Source organism: Oncorhynchus masou, chromosome 17, assembly GCF_036934945.1.
Source record: "Oncorhynchus masou masou isolate Uvic2021 chromosome 17, UVic_Omas_1.1, whole genome shotgun sequence".
Lineage (NCBI taxonomy): Eukaryota > Metazoa > Chordata > Actinopteri > Salmoniformes > Salmonidae > Oncorhynchus > Oncorhynchus masou.
The window spans coordinates 12,760,210-12,785,164 of NC_088228.1; the positions used below are offsets into that span (position 1 = coordinate 12,760,210).

At 42.7% G+C, this 24,955-nt stretch overlaps 1 protein-coding gene across 6 annotated transcripts in view; it reads right to left on the minus strand.

Moving 5' to 3' along the window:
* Positions 1-616: 616 nt before the first annotated feature.
* Positions 617-24,955, minus strand: part of LOC135558506 (lysine-specific demethylase 4A-like) — a 35,203-nt gene continuing 10,864 nt past the window's right edge. The window contains exons 16-23 of one of the 6 annotated variants that reach the window (XR_010458367.1): positions 21,131-21,186; positions 20,471-20,579; positions 13,595-13,783; positions 10,624-10,797; positions 10,037-10,156; positions 6,080-6,172; positions 5,057-5,443; positions 4,729-4,923 (exon numbers count right to left, since the gene is read on the minus strand). Coding sequence is in view for 4 of the 6 variants with exons in the window: in XM_064992354.1 (XP_064848426.1) it covers positions 5,276-5,443; positions 6,080-6,172; positions 10,037-10,156; positions 10,624-10,797; positions 13,595-13,783; positions 20,471-20,579; positions 21,131-21,186 (909 nt within the window). In the remaining 2 variants the exon portion in view is untranslated. Of the gene's footprint in view, positions 5,444-6,079; positions 6,173-10,036; positions 10,157-10,623; positions 10,798-13,594; positions 13,784-20,470; positions 20,580-21,130; positions 21,187-24,955 lie in introns of all 6 variants that reach the window. The other 5 variants (XR_010458369.1, XM_064992355.1, XM_064992356.1 and 2 more) reach the window with 5 other exon arrangements.

Sequence of the window (24,955 nt, forward strand, 5' to 3'; positions counted from 1 at the left end):
ATGATGAAAATTACAGGCCTCTCATCTTTTTAAGTGGGAGAACTTGCACAATTGGTGGCTGACTAAATACTTTTTTGCACCACTGTATATCCAATGGTGCCCAGTCATAACTCTCTCACATGAGACCTGTCTCCCACATGAATCTTCTTTTGTGCCAGACTGTATTTATAATTATTGTTTGGATAACCTTATTTACTATTTATGTATTTTTATTTGATTATTATAAAAACAATTGTTAAATATATATAAAAACATTTTTGTTGACTCTGTATGCAATACGCACTGCAGAAAACACCGGAAGAAGAATTACCACAGTGAATTATTGTAATGTTTGTTTGTGTTATTTAATCCCATAAGGAGTAGAAGTGCACAGAGTGCCAGGGGCCAACACTCACCAAATTGCAGTGGAGCTCTCCACATGGTATGTTCTATGGTTATATTTACAGTGCATTCTGAAATTATTCAGACCCCTTGACTTTTTCCACATATTGTTGCGCTACAGCCTTATTCTAAAATGGATTAAATAGTCCCCCCCCCCTCAATCTACACACAATACCCCATAATGACAAAGCAAAACATTTAGTAACTGAGCTAATTTATAAAAAATGAAAAACAGAAATACCTTATTTACATAAGTATTCAGACCCTTTGCTATGAGACTCGAAATTGACCTCAGATGCATCCTGCTACCATTGATCATCCTTGATGTTTCTTCAACTTGATTGCTAAATCACCTATGGTAAATTAAATTGATTGGACATGATTTGGAAAGGCACACACCTGTCTATTTAAGGTCCCAAAGTTGACAGTGCATGTCAGAGCAAAAACCAAGCCATGAGGTCGAAGGAATTGTCTGTAGATTGTGTCAAGGCACAGCTCTTGGGACGGGGACCAAAGGAATTATGCCACATTGAAGGTCCAAGAACACAGTGGCATCCATCATTCTTAAATGGAAGAAGTTTAGAACCACCAAGAGTCTTCCTAGAGCTGGCCACCCGGCCAAACTGAGCAATCGAGGGAGAATGGCCTTGGTTGGGGGGGTGACCAAGAACCCGATGGTCACTCTGACAGAGCTCCAGAGTTCCTCTGTGGAGATGGGAGAACCTTCTAGAAGGACAACCATCTCTGCAGCACTCCACAATCAGGCCTTTATGGTAGTGTGGCCAGACGGAAGCCACTCCTCAGTAAAAGGCACATGACAGCCATTTGGAGTTTGCCAAAAGGCACCTAAAAGGACTGACCATAAGAAACAAGATTCTCTGGTCTGATGAAACCGAGATTGAACTCTTTGGCCTGAATGCCAAGCGTCACGTCTGGAGGGAACCTGGCACCATCTCTACGGTGAAGCATGGTGGTGGCAGCATCATGCTGTGGGGATGTTTTTCAGAGGCAGGGACTGGGAGACTAGTCAGGATCGAGAGAAAGATGAACATAGCAAAGTACAGAGAGATCCTTGATGAAAACCTGCTCCAGAACGCTCAGGACCTCAGACTGGGGCGAATGTTCACCTTTCAACAGGACAATGACCCTAAGCACACAGCCAAGACAACACAGGAGTGACTACGGGACAAGTCTCTGAATATCCTTGAGTGGCCCAGCCAGAGCACGGACTTGAACCTGATCGAACATCTCAAATCAAATGTTATTGGTCACATACACATGGTTAGCAGATGTTATTGTGAGTGTAGCGAAATGCTTGTAAAAGAAATGGGTGGTGTGCGTGCCTCAAGTCTGACGAGAAGGCTGCTCCGGCTCCCTCTCCTCCAGCGGCATTGTTGCGAGTCGGCCTCTGGAATCAGTTCAAATGCCCTCGGTCGTGCAGACAAAGGGTCCGCTTCGGGAAAGTCGTACTCCTGGTCGTAGTGCTGGTAGGTTGACGTCACTCTGATATCCAATAGCTCTTCCTGGCTGTATGTAATAACACTTAAGATTCTGGGCTAACAATGTAAGAAATAATACATAAAAAAACAACATACATCTCTGGAGAGAACTAAAAATGTCTGTGCAGCAACGCTCCCCATCCAACCGGACAGGGAATGAGAGAAACTTCCCAAATACAGGTGTGCCAAGCTTGTAGCGTCATACCCAAGAAGACAAGGCTCTAATCGCTGCCAAAGGTGCTTCAACAAAGTATTGAGTAAAGGGGTCTGAATACTTAAGTAAATTTGATATCATTTTTTTTATTTTTAATACATTTGTTGACTTTTCTAAAAACCTAGTTTTGCTTTGTCACTATGGGGTATTGTGTGTAGATTGATGAAAGGAAAAACGATTTAACACGTTTTAGAATAAGGCTGAAATGTAACAAAATGTGGAAAAAGTCAAAGGGTCTCAATACTTTCCGAATGCACTGTATGTTTACAATAGGAACGTTCCATGTCATTGAATCTCAATGATTGAATATAGGCTATAGCCTGTGTTTTACGTTCCCCAGTTTCTGTATTGTGTGTTTGTATGTGTGTATATATCAGGAAATGGCTTCCTGGATTCTAAGCAGCTGATTGGTCGGCCCCATCGCAGATTGAAGTTCTGATCCCTCCCTCTTGTCAGAGGATACAGCTGTCTCTTCATTACCAACTCCTTCTCTGGCTTTTAAGCCAGTGTTCCTGCCCTGAGGAAGAGGGCTTCTTTTTATGTCCTGTGTTGATTGTTGTGGCGGTCATGAAAAGTTTTGTGGATAATATTTTGTAGCCGTTCCTTCCGAGGTATGTTTGCCAATAGGACTTAGTGTTTTTGGTTATTGAAATTGTTCTGTTCATTTGTTCCCGGGGGGGAAGCGGAACTCAATATTAGGAAGATGTTCTTAATGTTTTGTATACAGTGTATCAATCTATTACAGGGTTTTCCAACTGGTAGCTCGTGGGTCAAATTTGGTCCACGGGTGAGTTTATTTGGCAACCAAATTTCTGAGCAAACGTTTTTTTTTAAATCACGTTTTATTGGTGGATTACGACTTAAAACAACCGTAAATCAGCTCCAATTTAATGTTGGACATGTTCCAAAGTATTCCCACGCATAGTCGTGACCTGATTGTATACAAAATGTAAGCAAGGTTTGATATGATTGTTTTAGGCAGATATTATTTCTGGGCTTCTTGTGGTCTACAAGTTATTTGTAAATATGTTCCGGCCACCTGAACATCCGCTCAAGAAAAAAAAGTGAATACTTCAAGTGAAGTATGTCTAACAGGATGTTTGAGATCAGGGGACAGCAAACGAGAGACAAAGCTTTTTTCCCCCAGTCAGGTCTTTACTGCAACAGTTGATGTTTACAAATGTAATGCACATGACTCCAAACGCTTCAGACAGTAGCCATGGCAAGGTGGTAAGGGTGTGTGAGTCCTCCTGAGATACTTTAAATGAGCTACATATACACAACACTACCCAAATACCAAACGATTCAGGTCAACAAGGAACGTCGACAAAGCATGAGAAGGATAAACATTCTTCAAATGATTAGAAAATATATTTTCCCCTGTCCAAAACAAACAACATTCTGGCATACTTGGTTGTGATAAGACCACACACCAACTAGTCTACACCTAGGCTGTAATTGACCAGGTGCACATTCAGCAGGACACAACGTTTTGGAACTTTCAGATAGTAATAATGTAGTTGGGGTTAATAAGTGCTTTTTAGCAGAATGAGTAACTTGACTAACCTTGGCATATACATACTACCAATTCAACATGGGATGGCAATAAAATTTAAACAAATTAACAATTCAAGAAACAAGAACAAATGTGCACCCAAACACCTATCCACATAAATATAAATACATCTTGGGGATTTTTGGAGATTGTAAGCGCAGTGAGCTGTGGTAAAACAGTTGTTCTCAAACTTGCACAACTGACCAATGTAAATGCAATAAATCCAAAGCTTTAAAGTTGTATAGCTAAACTGAACCCAACAAGAAAACACTGGCCTTAAGGCTTGGCCTGCTAACTGAGATCTTCCTATTGTCACAGACACAATCAAACCTGCACATTCCTATTGGAGATAATATGAAGTCCATAAAATGCATTGCAAAGCAAATAAAGCACTTCAGATTTTTTGTAATCACAGTTAACAGCATGTTATTTAAAATCATATTGAATTATGGCTGGCACTGTGAAATACCATCTTTTGTGTTTTATGTAAAAATGTCAAATTAATGCTTTTGGATGGGTAAAGCTAGAGATTAGAATGCCGACTCAAGCAAGTTGTCAGATGAGAGTATGATTATACTGAAATGCCCAGCATGTTCCTATCGTCATTAACGGACAGTGAAGGAAGAAGAAACAATTCACAGAAATAAGGGAGTTTCATAAAGAACCGAAACTCCCCTAAAATCCCAGCCGTGGTTTAAAAAAAAATGGCCCAGGGGCATGGAAGCCTTACACACCCAGAGAGGGAGTTTGTTCCGAATAGTACCCAGGGTTGGAGCCACTTGTCCAGGCTGTGGGTTCCCCAAAGATGCCCCCCTCTCTGGGTGTGTGGAGAGTTCATAAAGTAGAGGAGGGTTACTCCATCATAACTCTGTATAGGAGAGGCTCGATGTAGTCCTCTCTGTAACGGGAGTTGATGACTCGCTGTCTCTTGGAGCCCTGCTTAACCTCCTCCTCTGTGAAAATCCCATCGAACCGCATGTCTGACGCCTTGGACTGAAAGAGAGAGTGAGGGAGAGACAGGCCATGAATAAATTAGCATCCAGTTATCTAGGAGTAAAGTGCCATTAACATAGTAAAATCAGCAAAAAAATGTACTTCCCTTTTTCAGGACCCTGTCTTTCAAAGAATTGGCCAGGGCAATAAATTGCAATGTCCGTACTGTGAGACGCCCAAGACAGCGCTACAGGGAGACATGACGGACAGCTGATCATCCTCACAGTGGCAGACCACGTGTAACAACACCTGCACAGGATCGGTACATCCGAACATCACACCTGCGGGACAGGTACAGGATGGCAACAACAACTGCCCGAGTTACACGAGGAACGCACAATCTCTCCATCAGTGCTCAGACTGTCTGCAATAGGCTGATAGTCTGAGCAGGCCTGTTGTAAGGCAGGTCCTCACCAGACATCACCGGCTACAGCGTCACCTATGGGCACAAATCCACCGTCACAGGACCAGACAGGACTGGCAAAAAGTGCTCTTCACTGACGAGTCGCGGTTTTGTCTCACTGGGGGTGATGGTCGGATTATCGTCGAAGGAATGAGCATTACACCAAGGCCTGTACTCTGGAGAGGGATCGGTTTGGAGGTGGAGGGTCCGTCATGGTCTGGGGCGGTGTGTCACAGCGTCATCGAACTGAGCTTGTCATTGCATGCAATCTCAACGCTGTGCGTTACAGGGAAGACATCCTCCTCCCTCATGTGGTACCCTTCCTGCAGGCTCATCCTGACATGACCCTCCAGCATGACAATGCCACCAGCCATACTGCTCATTCTGTGTGTGATTTCCTGCAAGACAAGAATGTCAGTGTTTTGCCATGGCCAGCCAGAAGAGCCCGGATCTCAATCCTATTGAGTACGTCTGGGACCTGTTGGATCGGAGGGTGAGGGCTAGGGCCATTCTCACCCCCCCCCCCACCCAGAAATGTCCGGGAACTTGCAGGTGCCTTGGTGGAAGAGTGGGGTAACATCTCACAGCAAGAACTAGCAAGCCTGGTGCAGTCCATGAGGAGGAGATGCACTGCGGTACTTAATGCAGCTGGTGTCCACACCAGATACTGACTGTTACTTTTGATTTTGACCCCCCTCCCTTTGTTCAGGGACACATTTTTTAATTTCTGTTAGTCACATGTCTGTGGAACTTGTTCAGTTTGTCTCAGTTGTTGAATCTTGTTAGATTCATACAAATATTTACACATGCTAATTTTGCTGAAAATAAACACAGTTGACAGTGAGAGGACATTTCTTCTTTTTTTTGCTGAGTTTGTTATGAATTATGAAGAAATACATTTATAATGCCATTCTATGTAAACATGGACAGAATACAATATTCAAAAAAAATGTCATAAAAATGTGTGATTTCATATCACCTAATCTGATATAAATCAGTTTGGATTAAGGAACATTGGGAGAGACGCGTCTCACCATTCGGGACTTGACTCGTTTGGGCAGCTCCTCGTCTAGACTGTAGACATCTTCCCTCTTGGCAGACAACGACGACCCGTCCTCAAACTCCATCTGAGTCAGCACAAAAAAACAATGACAAGTCACGCAAAAACAAGCTTCCATCCAACATTACTTAAGAAGGTAGTTCAGTCACCATATATCAAAAACACCGGTTAACTATCCATTTAACAGCACCCAAATTAGGGCCTGGAATTTGTCCTGGTCACAAGGAACAAAGTGTATGCAGCAGTATGAAGGGTAAAATATGTTAACTACAGTGGCTTGTGAAAGTTTTCAACCCCCTTGGCATGTTTCCTATTTTGTTCCCTTACAACCTGGAATTAAAATAGATTTTTTTGTATCATTTGATTTTCACATCATGCCCAAAGTCAATACTTTGTAAAGCCATCTTTTGCAGCAATTACAGCTGCAGCAATCTAGCCACTGGGATGCCCATTCTTCAAGACAAAATTTCGCCATCTCCTCAAGTTGGATGGGTTACGCTGGTGTACAGCAATCATTAAGTCGAACCACAGATTCTCAATTGGATTGAGGTCTGGGCTTTGACTAGGCCATGCCAAGACATTTAAATGTTTCTCCTTAAACCACTTGAGTGTTGCTTTAGTAGTATGCTTAGGGTCATTGTCCTGCTGGAAGGTGAACCTCCGTCCCAGTCTCAAAACTCTGGAAGACAAACAGGTTTCCCTCAAACCACTCGAGTGTTGCTTTTGTAGTATGCTTAGGGTCATTGTCCTGCTGGAAGGTGAACCTCCGTCCCAGTCTCAAAACTCTGGAAGACAAGAGTATTTAGGGCCATCCATCATTCCTTCAATTTTGACCAGTTTCCCCAGTCCCTGCCGATGGAAAAACATACCCGGAGCATGATGCTGCCACCATGCTTCACTGTGGGGATGGTGTTCTCTGGGTGATGAGAGGTGTTGGGTTTGCGCCAGACAGCGTTTTCCTCGATGGCCAAAAAGCTACATTTTAGTCTCATCTAACCAGAGTACCTTCTTCCATATGTTTAGGGAGTCTCCCACATTCCTTTTGGCGAACACCAAATGTGTTTGCTTTATTTCTTTCTTTAATCAATGTCTTTTTTCAAGCCACTGTTCTGTAAAGCCCAGCTCTGTTTGGTTAGCTCCTTGGTCTTCATGGTGCCGCTTGAAGACCACAGGTGTGTATATATTCTGAGATCATGTGACACCTAGATTGTACACAGTTGGACTTTATTTAACTAATTATGTGACTTCTGAAGGTAACTGGTTGCACTAGATCTTATTTGGGGCCTTCATAGCAAAAGGGGTTAATACATACACTTAGGTTGGAGTCATTAACTCGTTTCTCAACCACTCCACAAATGTCTTGTTAACAAACTATAGTTTTGACACTAGTAATTTTTCCAACTTATCACAATTCCAGTGGGTCAGAAGTTTACATACACTAAGTTGATTGTGCCTTTAAACAGCTTGGAAAATTCCAGAAAATGTCATGGCTTTAGAAGCTTCTGATAGGCTAATTGACATAATTTGAGTCAATTGGAGGTGTACCTGTGGCTGTATTTGAAGGCCTACCTTCAAACTCAGTGCCTCTTTGCTTGACATCATGGGAAAATCAAAAGAAATCAGCCAAGACGTCAGAAAATAAATTACTGTAGCAAGTAATGAGTCACTGGCTTCCTAGGGCTCTTTCATACCGTCCCTAGGAGGGGTGCGTCACTTGAGTGGTTTGAGTCACTGATGTGATCTTCCGGTCTGGGTTGGCGCCCCCCCCTTGGGTTGTGCCGTGGCGGAGATCTTTGTGGGCTATACTCGGCCTTGTCTCAGGATGGTAAGTTGGTGGTTGAAGATATCTCTCTAGTGGTGTGGGGGCTGTGCTTTGGTAAAGTGGTGGGGTTATATCCTTCCTGTTTGGCCCTGTCTGGGGGTGTCATCAGATGGGGCCACAGTGTCTCCTGACCCCTCCTGTCTCAACCTCCAGTATTTATGCTGCAGTAGTTTGTGTGTCGGGGGGGGGGGGCTAGGGTCAGTTTGTTATATCTGGAGTACTTCTCCTGTCTTATCCGGTGTCCTGTGTGAATTTAAGTATGCTCTCTCTAATTCTCTCTCTCTCTCTCGGAGGACCTGAGCCCGAGGACCATGCCTCAGGACTACCTGACATGATGACTCCTTGCTGTCACAAGTCCACCTGGCCGTGCTGCTGCTCCAGTTTCAACTGTTCTGCCTGTGATTTATTATTTGACCATGCTGGTCATTTATGAACATTTGAACATCTTGGCCATGTTCTGTTATAATCTCCACCCGGCACAGCCAGAAGAGGACTGGCCACCCCACATAGCCTGGTTCCTCTCTAGGTTTCTTCCTAGGTTTTGGCCTTTCTAGGGAGTTATTCCTAGCCACCGTGCTTCTACACCTGCATTGCTTGCTGTTTGGGGTTTTAGCCTGGGTTTCTGTCCAGCACTTTGAGATATCAGCTGATGTACGAAGGGCTATATAAATAAATTTGAAGTAATCCTCAAAAAGGTGCACTATGCAGAAATCACAGCGCCATTTCCTGGTTCTTAAAATTCTAATAGTTTGCCCCATTTCAGTGTGTGACAAAACAAGCAGTCAATGTGTAGAGAATCATTGTACCATCTAAACCACTGAACTATATTTTCCATAACCACTTTTTATTTTTTTTATTTTTTACTTTCAGCCATTTGAAGCAGGTGTACAAAACCGAAGACAGAAACGAAACTTCCATAATGGGAAGCATAGAAATAGCACACATAGAACAGATGATCTAGTGCTTCTTTGACTTGCTTTCTATGGGAATAAAATATCTATAAGTCACATTTCTATGTAAAAAGTTACATATTGTAGCTTTAAGTTTATTGTGGCGGCATCTGTTGGTGTTAAGGTATGTAGCCTAGCGGATAAGAGTGTTGGGCCAGTAACCGAAAGGTCGCTGGTTGGAATCTGAGCCAACTAGGTGAAAAAAAATGTGCCCTTGAAAAAGTCCCTTAATAACCCTAATTCCTCTTGTAAGTTGCTCTGGATAAGCTCTTCTGCTAAATTACAAAATGTCTGTTTCCTTTTAGTGTCTATAATGATGATCTATCAATGGATCCGCTTAAAGTGAGCATTGATATGTTTTCTCTCCAATTGGGTGTGCTGGGTTAAGGCAATATGTGCCTTAATATCCAAACAAATTCTCAAACAAGTTCTCCAAACAAATTCTTAGTTCTGTGACTTTTCTTGGCCTGCTTAAATACTTGTTGCCTTTTATACCTGTTTGGTTGCTACTGGGAGCGATTGTACTTTATTTCGACATTTTGTCCTTTTTGTCGACTGTAACAGGCTACCAGAGAGTCGCTTTTGGAACAATTCTGAGCCACTTCTGTAAATATTCACCACAATATTTTCACTGAAGTAAACTTGTAAATAAAACCTTCATTTTACACAGTATTTTTAATCTCTGGTTGTTCTCTTGTGCTCAAACCCTCCTAAATTAGACTGACAGATCCCGTGATATCTTAAGAGTAGCTGAAACAAAAACATTTGTAGCCTATTTGGCGCGTGTACAGTTACGCCCTAAAACGGAAGCACAAATGCCAGATACAAATAATTGAAGAAAAACCTCAATGTAGTTCTTCTAGATATGAATTGCACAAGAATTATACAATTACGGATTTCTGTGCAATTTCTTATTTTCATTCGCCCTGTCCGCCACCCATCCATCAGCCAATATTTCATGACCCTAAACTTGCCCGCCCCGCGGATATAACCACAGGTTTACGAGTCAACCTGCGCATGACTATGGCGCACAGCCTGAACGTGGTTGAAGTGAGGAAATTAATTGGGCTGGGATAGGCGGTCATTGTAAGTAAGACTTTATTTTAACTAGGCAAGTCAGTTAAGCACAAAGGTTAAAAAAAATAAGTGAATGTGGTACCTGGTACATAAGGATGGACTGCGATGCGACAAACTTGGCCCCGTACAGCAGATTGTCCGTCCAGCGCACCTGCACCACGTCGCCCACTGCTGGAGGGCCCAGCTTGACACAGTCCCGGTTCTGAAACCAAACCGTAGACAAGAGCCATCGTATTAGTTCAGTGAGCCACAGTTAAATACGCCAGGCCCATTAAATCAAGTCAATAAAGCCCACAGCAAGATTGGATTGATTTCTTTCCACTTTTTAGGATTGGTCAATTTCTATCACCAATACTACCACTGTGTTTGCCATACCACTGAATACCACGCCTTGCACTGATAAAAGCAGACAGATCTATTGACACTGCTGCATTAGGGCTCCTCATTGTCATACAACATTTAGAAAGGAAATTTTTCCGGCAAAACTTAGTTTCATTTGTTGCCACAGTGATTAGTTTGTTTAGAATATATTTAAATGTCAATACAACTGCATTGTCTATTTGTTACAGCAAACAACAGATGTGTCTGATGTTTCTCAACACCCCCAGATAGAGCTTGAGAACTTGTGGCTGTCGCATGCATCCAACGGTAAAGGTATAGTCTCCTCACCTCAATGTCCTCGGGGAAGAGGTTGTCACTGTAGGAGCCGTCATCGAAGACGACCTCGTAGAAGGTGGCGGTGGTCAGCAGCTCCAGCACCTCACACTGGTAGTAGCGCCCATTTTTATGCTTACAGATAACCTGCTGGCCGACCTCAAGCTCTTGCATGGCCGCCTTATTACGCTAGGAGGACATGAGGTCAAAGATCAAACACTCCATATAGCACCATGAACAGATGACCATAAAGACCAGACACCGTAAAACAAATATGACATTTGGTAATTGGAAACAAATGTGAAGGAATGTGGACCTGTAAAAGCTACTCCTTTGTTATCTAATAATTTCATATTTTAAGAGCCATACATTTAGATAAATAAAATATAATATTTAGTATGTGGACACTTGCTCGTCGAACATCTCACTCCAAAATCATGGGTATTAATATGGATTTGGTCCCCCCCCCTTGTCGCTATAACAGCCTCCACTCTTCTGGGAAGGCTTTGCACTAGATGTTGGAACATTGCTGCAGGGACTTGTTTCCATTCAGCCACAAGAGCATTAGTGAGGTTGGGCACTGATGTTGGGCGATTAGCCCTGGCTCACAGTCGGCATTCCAATTCATCCCAAAGGTGTTTGAAGGGGTTGAGGTCAGGGCTCAGGTCATTCAAGTTCTTCCACACCAATCTTGACAAAACATTTGTGTATTGAAGTCACTTTGTGCACGGGAGATAGTGTCATGCTGAAACAGGAAACAGCCTTCCCCAAAGTTGGAAGCACAGAATCATCTAGAATGTCACTGTATGCTGTAGCATTAAGATTTCCCTTCAAGTAAGGAGCCTAGCCCGAACCATGAAACACAGCCACAGACCATCATTTACAGGTAGCGTTCTTCTGGCATCCGTAAAACCCAGATTCGTCCGTTGGACTGCCAGATGGAGAAACGTGATTCATCACTCCAGAGAACTCGTTTCCCCTGCTCCAGAGTCCAATGGCAGCGAGCTTTACACCACTCCAGCCGACGCTTGGCATTGCGCATGGAGATCTTAGGCTTGTGTGCGGCTGCTCGGCCATGGAAACCCATTTCATGAAGCTCTCGACGAACAGTTCTTGTGCTGACATTGCTTCCAGAGGCAGGTTGGAGCTCGGTAGTGAGTGTTGCAACCAAGGACAGACGATTTGTTCACGCTTCAGCACTCGGCGGTGCTTGATGTTTTACATTTGGTAAGAGGAAGTAAATGCAAACTAAGAGGATTCATAAAAGCTATTTCAGTAGTGGCGAATTGTTCTGGTCACGTGAGACATCTAACAGCTTATTTTAAAGTTCATTCAGCAGAGGTATTTATATCTAGACCATGCATACACCAGAGAAGATTAATTTGCATTTCGCTGAACATTAGTTCGGTCTCCGCATGTCTTCGGTTCAACTAGAACATAACTTCCCCTCCCCAACTAGCTAATTAAAGCACTGAGCTTCGACAAAAGCCAGAGAGAGCCTGCAGCACGTTAGAGGACATGTTGTGCAGCCTGCGGCACTGACTGACTACTTCAGAGACAACCTGTAGAGCTGAAGCGTTGATCTTCCCTCTGTTCCAACCGTTGACAATTACAGGAGTATTAGTATAAAAGAAACAATCTGTCTGGAACATGCAATCGTTTATAGATACAGCTTTTTTATATAGTACTCATACACACATTGTGATGTCTGTACAATGTTTGGGAATCAGAATGTGTTGTCTGTATGAAGTTTGGGAATCAGAATGTGTTGTCTGTGTAATATGTTATGTGGAGGATTGACATTTGGAACCTTCGTATTGCCCCCGAGGAGAAAAATCCAGTTGAATACTGTGTGGAGCAGAAGGGCCATAGATCATAGGGTGTCAAACTCATTCCACGAAGAGCCACGTATCTGCGGGTTTTTGGTTTTTCCCTTTCAATTAAGACCAAGACAACCAGGTAATTAATCAAGTGCAAGGGTGGAGCGAAAACCCGCAGACACTTGGCTCTCTGTGGAATGAGTTGGACACGTGCTGTAGAGGATTCAACCAATGGCCTACACCAGTGTCTCCAGCTCCAGTCCCTCAACAGCACACATTGCGTGGTAGTCCCAGACACTCACCTGATTCAACTCAGTTAGGGCCTGATGATTAGTTGACAAGTTGAATAATAATAATAATAATAATATGCCTTTTAGCAGAGTTTTACAAAAAGCGACTTAAAGTCTCAAAATCACACTTACAAGCCAAAGACTTAAAACACTAAAATGTCAAGAGTAACTCGAACCCACGCGCTGCCAGACGCCCACACGCTGCCAAAACAAATGTCTGCTGTTAGGGGTACTCGAGGACTGGAGTTGGGAAACACTGGCCTAGGCTACATAGCTGTATACAAAGACAAGAAATCTAAATCCGAGCCAAGAATGCTTGACAGGCTAACCCACAACAGTAACTCTACACCAGGGGAGAGTATGTCATTGATTGAATCTGCAACATGTTCTGACTTGCTGACACAATGCTCACAACAGGAATCAGGACAAAGAGTAAATGTGATCTTTCATCATGTCGCATGACAAATTATCTGTATGTGCTTGGGCTTGCCAGTTCTCACTCTAGGGGAAGGGAGGCAATGTTCCTATGGCCACATGGTCTCTGGTTGTGTAGTCTCTGGTTTCTGCTCTACATTTTATTAGGGAAGCATGATTTGACCTATTTCACCTAGTCTGGCGTCAAACTGGATTCCAACCTGACAACTAAGATACATGTAATGTCTGCTACACAAATAATATCTATTAACCAATTGATAGCGGCGGCAATAACAAAAGCCAAGAAATTAAATATGCCTGTAAACCTATGTGCAGGATTTATTTAAATGAAAATAGTTGCTTTTTGGGACAAAAAGAGACAGAAGACACTTCTGACCATTTACAAACGTGATGTAATGCTTCCCTGAACCAAAGGTTTACCCCCACCCCAGTAGAAGCTACCTCTGGTAGGACGGGTGACTTGTGCCTGTAGCAGGTGACGTGGACGATGAAGGGCCAGTCATCAGGCTGCATGAGCTGGCCAGCCGCCTGGGCGCAGGTGGGGTGGAAGGCAGTGGTGCAGCGGCCATGGGAACACTGAACACAGCAGCCAACATCCCTCTTCACCCGTCGCTTACAGTAGAAACACTTCTGCAGGGGGTGGGGGGAGGAGGGGGAGGAGAAGTACAGTGGGAGGTGAAAAGGTTGTAGGGAAGATGCAGTGACAAGAAAGAGGGGGGGATGAGAATAAGGGGGGAGGGAGGGTGGGGAAGTAGAGGAGGAGGAGGAGAGGGCCAGATGGAAGGTGGGATAAAGGGAAAGAAATGGGAGGGGGGGCATAGGATATTACAATGTTTCCTTTCTCACCGTTTCAAGCTCCCAGATGACACATTGTCTGTTGTTCCCAGTTTAGAATATGACTCCGATAAATACATACAGTCCACTTCCTCACTGTAGACCAAACTAGACAAACAAAGCAATCACACTGAAGTGGTCTGAGTCAGAGTAAGAAGTGACAGCCATGAAAACAGACTGACCCACCAACATGAAGCCTTGGAGAAGCTCCATATGAGGCACTGTTCATGGTTGCTGAGGGGAAGCCCTAGCTGGAGGAAGCTCCATATGAGGCACTGTTCATGGTTGCTGAGGGGAAGCCCTAGCTGGAGGAAGCTCCATATGAGGCACTGTTCATGGTTGCTGAGGGGAAGCCCTAGCTGGAGGAAGCTCCATATGAGGCACTGTTCATGGTTGCTGAGGGGAAGCCCTAGCTGGAGGAAGCTCCATATGAGGCACTGTTCATGGTTGCTGAGGGGAAGCCCTAGCTGGAGGAAGCTCCATATGAGGCACTGTTCATGGTTGCTGAGGGGAAGCCTTAGCTGGAGGAAGCTCCTTTTGATAAGCCTATTTGGCTCATTTAAGGGTGTGACGGACTCCGTTGAAGGCCCATATGACAAATTATTATGTTCATTTGGTGAACTGAATGGGAGTGAAGGACCCTTGGTGAAGCTCCATATGACACACTTTTGTTTGTTTCATATTCAGGGATGGCAGGGAGCCTAGTGGTTACAGCGTTGGGTCAGTAACCGAAAGGTTGCTGGTTCGAATCCCCGAGCCGACAAGGTATAAATCTGTCGTTCTGCCCCTGAACAACCCACTGTTCCCCGGTAGGCCGTTATTGTAAGTAAGAATTTGTTCTTAACTGACTTGCCTTGTTAGATAAAGGTTACAGGATAGTGAAATTGAATGCATGAGCAGCCTCTCTCTCCTTAATGTCAATATGCCTTGTCCATTGCTGTTCTGGTTAGTGTTTATTATCTTATTTCACTGTAGAGCCTCTAGTCCTGCTCACTATACCTTATCCAACCTATTAGTTCCACCACCCACACATGCAATGACATCTCCTGGTTTCAATGATGTTTCTAGAGACAATATCTCTCTCTTCATCACTCAATACCTAGGTTTACCTCCACTGAATTCACATCCTACCATACCTTTGTCTGTACATTATACCTTGATGCTATTTTATCGCCCCCAGAAATCTCCTTTTACTCTCTGTTCCAGACGTTCTAGACAACCAATTCTTATTGCTTTTAGCCGCACCCTTATTCTGCAACTCGCTGTTGGCTGGGCTCCCTGCCTGTGCCATTAAACCCCCTACAACTCATCCAGAACGCCGCAGCCCGTACTCCTCCTCTGTTCCTCTGGCGATGTAGAGGTGAATCCAGGCCCTGCAGTGCCTAGCTCAGCACTCCTATTCCCCTGAGGCGCTTCTCTTTTTTAGACAACTTCTGTAACCGTAATAGCCTTGGTTTCATGCATGTTAACATTAGAAGCCTCCTCCCTAAGTTTGTTCTATTCACTGCTTTAGCACACTCTGCCAACCCGGATGTTCTAGCTGTGTCTGAATCCTGGCTTAGGAAGACTACCAAAAATTCTGAAATTGTAATTCCAAACTACAACATTTTCAGACAAGATAGAACTGCCAAAGGGGCGGTGTTGCAATCTACTGCAAAGATAGCCTGTAGAGTTCTGTCCTACTATCCAGGTCTGTACCCAAACAATTTGAACTACTTTTAAAAATCCACCTCTCTAAAAACAAGTCTCTCACCGTTGCCGCCTGCTATAGACCACCCTCTGCCCCCAGCTGTGCTCTGGACACCATATGTGAACTGATTGCCCCCATCTATCTTCAGAGCCCGTGCTGCTAGGCGACCTAAACTGGAACATGCTTAACACCCCAGCCATCCTACAATCTAAACTTGATGCCCTCAATCTCACACAAATTATCAATGAACCTACCAGGTACCTCCCCAAAGCCTTAAACACGGGCACCCTCATAGATATCATCCTAACCAACTTGCCCTCTAAATACACCTCTGCTGTCTTCAACCAAGATCTCAGCGATCACTGCCTCATTGCCTGCATCCGTAATGGGTCAGCGGTCAAACGACCTCCACTCATCACTGTAAAACGCTCCCGGAAACACTTCAGCGAGCAGGCCTTTCTAATCGACCTGGCCGGGGTATCCTGGAAGGATATTGATCTCATCCCGTCATTGATCTCATGCCTGGATATTTTTTTTAAATGCCTTCCTAACCATCTTAAATAAACAAGCCCCATTAAAGAAATTTATTATAACTACCATTAAAAACAGGCAGTTAGAAAAGCCAAGGCTAGCTTTTTCAAGCAGAAATTTGCTTCCTGCAACACTAACTCAAAAAAGTTCTGGGACACTGTAAAATCAATGGAGAATAAGAACACCTCCTCCCAGCTGCCCACTGCACTGAAGATAGGAAACACTGTCACCACTGATAAATCCACCATAATTGAGAATTTCAATAAGCATTTTTCTACAGCTGGCCATGCTTTCCAACTGGCTACTCCTACCCCGGTCAACAGCACTGCACCCCCCACAGCAACTCGCCCAAGCCTTCCCCATTTCTCCTTCTCCCAAATCCGTTCAGCTGATGTTCTGAAAGAGCTGCAAAATCTGGACCCCTACAAATCAGCCGGGCTAGACAATCTGGACCCTTTCTTTCTAAAAATTATCTGCTGAAATTGTTGCTACCCCTATTACTAGCCTGTTCAACCTCTCTTTCGTGTCGTCTGATATTCCCAAAGATTGGAAAGCAGCTGCGGTCATCCCCCTCTTCAAAGGGGGAGGACACTCTTGACCCAAACTGCTACAGACCTATATCTATCCTACCATGCCTTTCTAAGGTCTTCGAAAGCCAAGTCAACAAACAGATTACCGACCATTTCGAATCTCACCATACCTTCTCTGCTATGCAATCTGGTTTCAGAGCTGGTCATGGGTGCACCTCAGCCACGCTCAAGGTCCTAAACGATATCTTAACCGCCATTGATAAGAAACATTACTGTGCAGCCGTGTTCATTGATCTGGCCAAGGCTTTCGACTTTGTCAATCACCACATCCTCATCGGCAGACTCGACAGCCTTGGTTTCTCAAATGATTGCCTCGCCTGGTTCACCAACTACTTCTCTGATAGAGTTCAGTGTGTCAAATCGGAGGGTCTGCTGTTCGGACCTCTGGCAGTCTCTATGGGGGTGCCACAGGGTTCAATTCTTGGACCGACTCTCTTCTCTGTATACATCAATGAGGTCGCTCTTGCTGCTGGTGAGTCTCTGATCCACCTCTACGCAGACGACACCATTCTGTATACTTCCGGCCCTTCTTTGGACACTGTGTTAACAACCCTCCAGGCAAGCTTCAATGCCATACAACTCTCCTTCCGTGGCCTCCAATTGCTCTTAAATACAAGTAAAACTAAATGCATGCTCTTCAACCGATTGCTACCCGCACCTGCCCGCCTGTCCAACATCACTACTCTGGACGGCTCTGACTTAGAATACGTGGACAACTACAAATACTTAGGTGTCTGGTTAGACTGTAAACTCTCCTTCCAGACCCATATCAAACATCTCCAATCCAAAGTTAAATCTAGAATTGGCTTCCTATTTCGCAACAAAACTTCCTTCACTCATGCTGCCAAACATACCCTTGTAAAACTGACCATCCTACCAATTCTCGACTTTGGCGATGTCATTTACAAAATAGCCTCCAATACCCTACTCAGCAAAATGGATGCAGTCTATCACAGTGCAATCCGTTTTGTCACCAAAGTCCCATATACTACCCACCATTGCGACCTGTACGCTCTCGTTGGCTGGCCCTCGCTTCATACTCGTCGCCAAACCCACTGGCTCCATGTCATCTACAAGACCCTGCTAGGTAAAGTCCCCCCTTAGCTCGCTGGTCACCATAGCATCTCCCACCAGTAGCACACGCTCCAGCAGGTATATCTCTCTAGTCACCCCTAAAACCAATTCTTTCTTTGGCCGCCTCTCCTTCCAGTTCTCTGCTGCCAATGACTGGAACGAACTACAAAAATCTCTGAAACTGGAAACACTTATCTCCCTCACTAGCTTTAAGCACCAACTGTCAGAGCAGCTCACAGATTACTGCACTTGTACATAGCCCACCTATATTTTAGCCCAAACAACTACCTCTTTCCCTACTGTATTTAATTTTATTTATTTATTTTGCTCCTTTGCACCCCATTATTTTTATTTCTACTTTGCACATTCTTCCATTACAAATCTACCATTCCAGTGTTTTACTTGCTATATTGTATTTACTTTGCCACCATGGCCTTTTTTTGCCTTTACCTCCCTTATCTCACCTCATTTGCTCACATCGTATATAGACTTGTTGATACTGTATTATTGACTGCATGTTCGTTTTACTCCATGTGTAACTCTGTGTTGTTGTATGTGTCGAACTGCTTTGCTTTATCTTGGCCAGGTCGCAATTGTAAATGAGAACTTGTTCTCAACTTGCCTACCTGGTTAAATAAAGGTGAAATAAAAAAAATAAAAAAATAAAATGTGTGGCTTTGTTCACATCAGGGGAACTGAGCAGGAGTCAACGACCTCGGTGGAATGCCACATGATTAGACACAGTATTGATGTCAGACTGAAAGACCAAGGACACGGACCTTGTTGATTCCCTCTGGTGTTTACAGAACACTGGTGGCTGTGGGATCAGGATATCAGGGCCGGCTTAGAGGTAGCAGTAGATAATGTATGAGAAAACATGAATGGCTGCAGTATAGCCATTAACATTGATGATGATTAGGAGCATGAATGTATGTAGTGCTGTCCACAACTGTTCAAAATTTTGGGGTCACTTAGAAAAGCATTTTTTCCCCCATTAAAATAACATCAAATTGATCAGAAATACAGTGGAGACATTGATAATGTTGTAAATGACTATTGTAGCTGGAAACGGCTGATTTTTAATTGAACAAGAATAGACTGATGAGTTTTAGAAGAAAGTTCTTTATTTCAGGCCATTTTGAGCTTGTAAATCGAACCCACAAACGCTGATGCTCCAGATACTCAACAAGTCTAAAGAAGGCCAGTTTTGTTGCTTCTTTAAATCAGCACAACAGTTTTCAGCTGTGCTAACATATTTGCAAAATGATTTTCTAATGATCAATTAGCCTTTTAAAATGATAAACTTGGCTTAGCTAACACACTGTGCCATTGGAACACAAGAGTGATGGTTGCTGATCATGTGCCTCTGTGCGCCGATGTAGAAGGGTCATTTACAACATGAACAATGTCTACACTGTATTTCTGAACAATTTGATGTTATTCTAATGGAGAAAAAAAAAAGTGTTTTTCTTTCAAAAACAAGGACATTTCTAAGTGACCCCAAACTTTTGAACGGGTGTGTACTTGTCTATTAATGTTCTGTATTATGTCATGTTTCATGTGGACCCAAGGAAGAGTAGCTGTTGCTTTAGCAGTAGCTAATGGGAGTCCTAATAAAATAAAAAATGATCAAATGGCACCAGCATAGGCAAATATTTATATGGAAAATGTAACTATACCCATCATATGGAATAACTGTTAGTCCTAAACTCAAATGAGAAAAGTCTATAGGGAACTTGAATTCTGTATCGCTCAGCAGTTGAGAAAACCACTGTTAAAACGACAACCATGAAAATTAAATGACAGTATGTCGATACACAGAAGCAGACCCTAAAATAACTTCTCCTCACCAGCCACTGTGGAAGGTAGATTTAAAAAAATCTCCCATGACAGTGTTTACCAACCAAAATATATTTTTTTAGCTCAATTTAAACCAACACACAAAAACAGATGAGCATGCTTTGTAATGTTTCTAAAACAAATGTATTACTAGTAGTAATGTAGTATATTGTTTAATAAAACATTTTATGACCCGTCTTTTAACCAAAATATCATAGATGAGACAAATGTTCACCCCTTTAAGGGCCAGATGTTTTACTGTGATAAGGTGAGTCCAGTCATGTCAGTGCCTGTGAGATTGAATCTGACTAGTAGAAGCGTCGTCTTCCCTAGCAAATGAAACGCAAACATAGAAAAACAACCTAGCTTGTGAACAAAACAAATGTAAATAGCCAAGAAATATAAGAATAAACTCTAACTTTTGTTATACCCCCAGCCAGGCAGTGTTGCAGCGCGAGGTGGAATAGGCTATATACGATTCATAGTTCTTTGACTTAGTGCAATAAAATTGACCAGCTATGAAACAAAACAGCAGAAATACTTTGAAACCCCCCCAGCTAATATAGCATTTATTTTACTATAAATGTGATCATCCTTGAATATTTTTATTCATAAATTCGAGTGAAATGCTCGCACTGTGGAGCCCAGACCACACTGTTGAAATAGACATCTTAACCACCAATGCAAAATCTGAACACATTTTAGGCACAGAAGTAGTGTTGTGGCCCTGACTGTGACCATTGAGGAACAGTAGCTCACCAGCTGGAACCTGGCCAGAGGGATGTAACTGAGGTCCACGGGACTGCGGTCGGTGATGTTCACGAAGCGCGCCTCCAGGACCACGAGCGAACACAGCACGTGCACCCACCTGTGTGTGTGTCACAGCAAACAGATCGGCACAATAAACAGGGGCAAGTTTACACTGAGCCTTCATTCCCAATTCAAGGAAATTACAACATGATGTTATTTATAACTAACATGGACAAAAACTATATATATTTTTTAAGGGTGGGCTATATTAAACATTTATTTTGTTAATATACAAAAATGTTAGGATCACATGTAGCCTAGACAAAAACAGGTTTCCATTATATATCGCTATGCTATAGAGGACATCATCCTTCAATATATAATAGAATCTTACTGTAGACTAGGACAGGCTCCTCACTGTCACAAGCCATTACAGAGACTTGACAGAGAAGGCTAGCTTGGACTACAGGCATTTCCTGCCTTTTTCATTGACTGAAGTGTCCTAGATTCAGCGGGGAGGGTAAAGTGTGACCACTGGCTACAGACTGGGGATCCTAATAAAATACCAGACTAGAGTGGTTGTAGCATCGGTGTAACAAAATGTATTTAGCCTAGAGCTTGAGGCCTCCATTAAATTAGTAGCTCCTCAAATTGCTGTATTATACTCACTTGTCGTTGTTGGCTCTCTGTAGAGCTCCCCCTCGCAGTGAACACAGGCAGCAGTCCTGAGGGAGCAAAAGACGCACACAGATGACCTCTGACCTAGTGTTTAACATCACATTTTGGATACACTTAATGTTATAGTCCTTTATGTGGCATGTACAGTTGAAGTCAGAAGTTTACAGACACCTTAACCAAATACATTTAAACCCCATTTTTCACAATTCCTGACATTTAATCCTAGTAAAAATTCCTGTCTTTGGTCAGTTAGGATCACCACATTATTTTAAGAATGTGAAATGTCAGAATAATAGTAGAGAGAATAATTTATTTCAGCTTTTATTTCTTTCATCACATTCCCAGTGGGTCAGAAGTTTACATACACCCAATTAGTATTTGGTAGCATTGCCTTTAAATTGTTTAACTTGGGTCAAACATTTCAGGTAGCCACCTTCCACAAGCTTCCCAAAATAAGTTGGGTGAATTTTGGCCCATTCCTCTTGACAGAGCTGGTGTAAAGGAGTCAGGTTTGTAGGCATCTTTGCCCACACAAGCTTTTTCAGTTCTATCCACACATTTTCTATGGGATTGAGGTCAGGGCTTGTGATGGCCACTCCAATACCTTGACTTGTCCATTTGGAAGACCCATTTGCAACCAAGCTTTAACTTCCTGAGTGATGTTTTGAGATGTTGCTTCAATATATCCACAGAATTTCCCTACCTCATGATGCCATCTATTTTGTGAAGTGCACCAGTCCCTCCTGCAGCAAAGCACCCCCCACAGCATGATGCTGCCACCCCAGTGCTTCACAGTTGGTATGGTGTTCTTCGGCTTGCAAGCCTCCCCCTTCTTCCTCCAAAGATAACGATGGTCATTATGGACAAACGGTTCTATTTTGGTTTCATCAGACCAGAGGATATTTCTCCAAAAAGTACAATCTTTGTCCCCATGTGCAGTTGCTAACCGTAGTCTGGCTTTTTATGGAGTTTCTGGAGCAGTGGCTTCTTCCTTGCCGAGCGGCCATTCGGGTTATGTCGATATAGGACTCGTTTTACTGTGGATATAGATACTTTTGTACCAGTTTCCTCCAGCATCTTCACACGGGCCTTGGCTGTTGATCTGGGATTGATGTGCACTTTTCGCACCAAAGTATGTTCATCTCTAGAAGACAACGCGTCTCCTTCCTGAGTGGTATGACGGCTGTGTGTTCCCATGGTGTTTATATTTGCGTACTATTGTTTGTAAAGATGAACGTGGTATCTTCAGGCGTTTGGAAATTGCTCCAAGGATGAACCAGACTTGTGGAGATCTACAATTTATTTTCTGAGATCTTGGCTGATTTATTTTGATTTTCCTATGATGTCAAGCAAAGAGGCACTGAGTTTGGAAGTAGGCCTTGAAATACATCCACAGGTACACCTCCAATTGACTCAAATGATGTCAACAAGCCTATCAGAAGCTTCTAAAGCCATGACATCATTTTCTGGAATTTTCCAATCTGTTTAAAGGCACAGTCAACTTAGTGTATGTAAACTTCTGACCCACTAGAATTGTGATACAGTGAATTAAGTGAAATAATCTGTCTGTAAACAATTGTTGGAAAATGTACTTGTGTCAAGCACAAAGTAGATGTCCTAACAGACTTGACAAAACTATAGTTTGTGGTTGAAAATGTTGTTTTAATGACTCCAACCCAAGTGTATGTAAACTTCCGACTTCAACTGTATACAGTAAATGACAGAGTATTTTATGTTATTGGTAATCATTAAAACATACCCAGTTCTTGCCACTTGGTGTTCTTGTTTATTAATGTTCTGTATTGTCATGTTTCATGTTTTCTGTGGACCCCAGGAAGAGTAGCTGCTGCTTTCGCAACAGCTAAGGGAGATCCTAATAAAACACCCAAAATGTACAGCTAAGGGAGATCCTAATAACTGTACAGCTAAGGGAGATCCTAATAAAACACCCAATACTTACAGACTTAAATTCATTACCTGAATCTTCTATTTATTAATGTGAAACTTTTCTCCACGTTGTCTGTGGCAATGCCCTTCAAAGAAAGCTGACCAGAGTACTGCGATTTACATTCCTTGTTGGGCTGCCTGGCAGTGGGTTTTCCAGAATCTTGTAATGGGTAACTCTTGTGGACGTAGGACGTTAAGCTAACTCTGGTCAATCAGTAACTTTACAGTTAGTGGCGGGGGTAAGCCAGACATGTGTATGTCCACAAGTAAGAGCTATGCCAATTTATTATACCTTTATTTCAACAAGGAACACAGGTACAATGATTAACGGCAATACTTTGCCGTTGTGCATGGTTTATAATTAACTTAGTTGGACTGCACATAATCACTTATCTACAAATCACCTTGCATCCCAAATAATTACTGAAGTGATAAAGATCAGCGATTCTGATCAAACACACTGGGTACCACAGAGTTAAAAGCAGGAATGTTCATGACCGTTCCCTTAGACAACACTGTCATCTAGTGGATAAATTTGGTTATATCAAGTTGCGAGGCCATCAAAAAGAGACATATTTCACAGCTTGACAGGTAGCAGTATTCAGAGGGAGAAATTAATTTAACTAAAATAGTCCATTAATAATCAAGAATCACACGTCCAAAATCTGATTCATGACTTGGCGTGAGAGACTCGGTACAGGATAGGACTTGAACTATCCACTGTTGTGGTGCTCAGCAGAGGAATTATGTAACGGTTTGTTACTCTGTATTTTGCAATTAAAAACTCTGGCTTCTGTCCAAGTCATCCCAGAGGGAAAACAGAGTCATTGAGAAATAACTGGAGAAGGTGCTAGCTACAGTCATTCTAACCCTTTTAATTTTCAGACAATATTGGTTCTAATCTTACAGAAGTGTATTGTTTGTTGAACATGAATCCTCCACTTTCTTCAAGGCTTAATTCTAGGATTAACATCCACATATGGGTCTGCTATTATCTACAGTGCCTTCAGACAGTATTCACACCCTTCAACTTTCCTCATTTTCTTGGGTTATAAACTGGGATTGAAATGGATTTGATTGTCATTTTTTTGTCAACGATTGACAAAATACTCTAATGTTGAAGTGGAAGAAAAATGTTTATATTTGTAAAAAAAAAAAAAAAAAAAATCATGAGAATTAAAACACTATCTCTTGATTAGATAAGTATTCATCCCCGAGTCAATACATGTTAGAATCACATTTGGCAGTGATTACAGTTGTTTGTCCTTCTGCGTCTCTAAGTCTAAGAGCTTTCCCCACCTGGATTGTGCAACATTTGCCCATTATTCTTTACAAAATTCTTCAAGCTCTGTCAAATTGGTTGCTGACCATTACCAGACAACCAGTTTCAGGTTTTCAAGCAGATTTAAGTCAAAAGTAACTCAACCACTCAGGAAAATCACTGTGTTCTTGGTAAGCAACTCCAGTGTAGATATGGCCTTGTGTTTTAGGTTATTGTTCTGCTAAAAGGTGAAATCATCTCCCAGTGTCTGGTGCAAAGCAGACTGAAGCAGATTTTCCTCAAGGATTTTGCCTGTGCTTAGCTCCATTTCTTTTATTTTTTTTATCCTGAAAAACTCCCCAGTCCTTAATGATTACAAGCATACCCATAACATGATGCAGCCACCAGTATGCTTGAAAAAATAGAGAGTGGTACTCAGTAATGTGTTATATTGGATTTGCTCCAAATTGAACACATTGTATTCGGAGCAAAAAGTGAATTGCTTTGCCATATTTCCCCCCAGTATTACTTCAGTGCCTTGTTGCAAACAGGATGCATGTTTTGGAATAAAAATACAAAAAACGGCAACTGCGTTAGGAAGGACACCT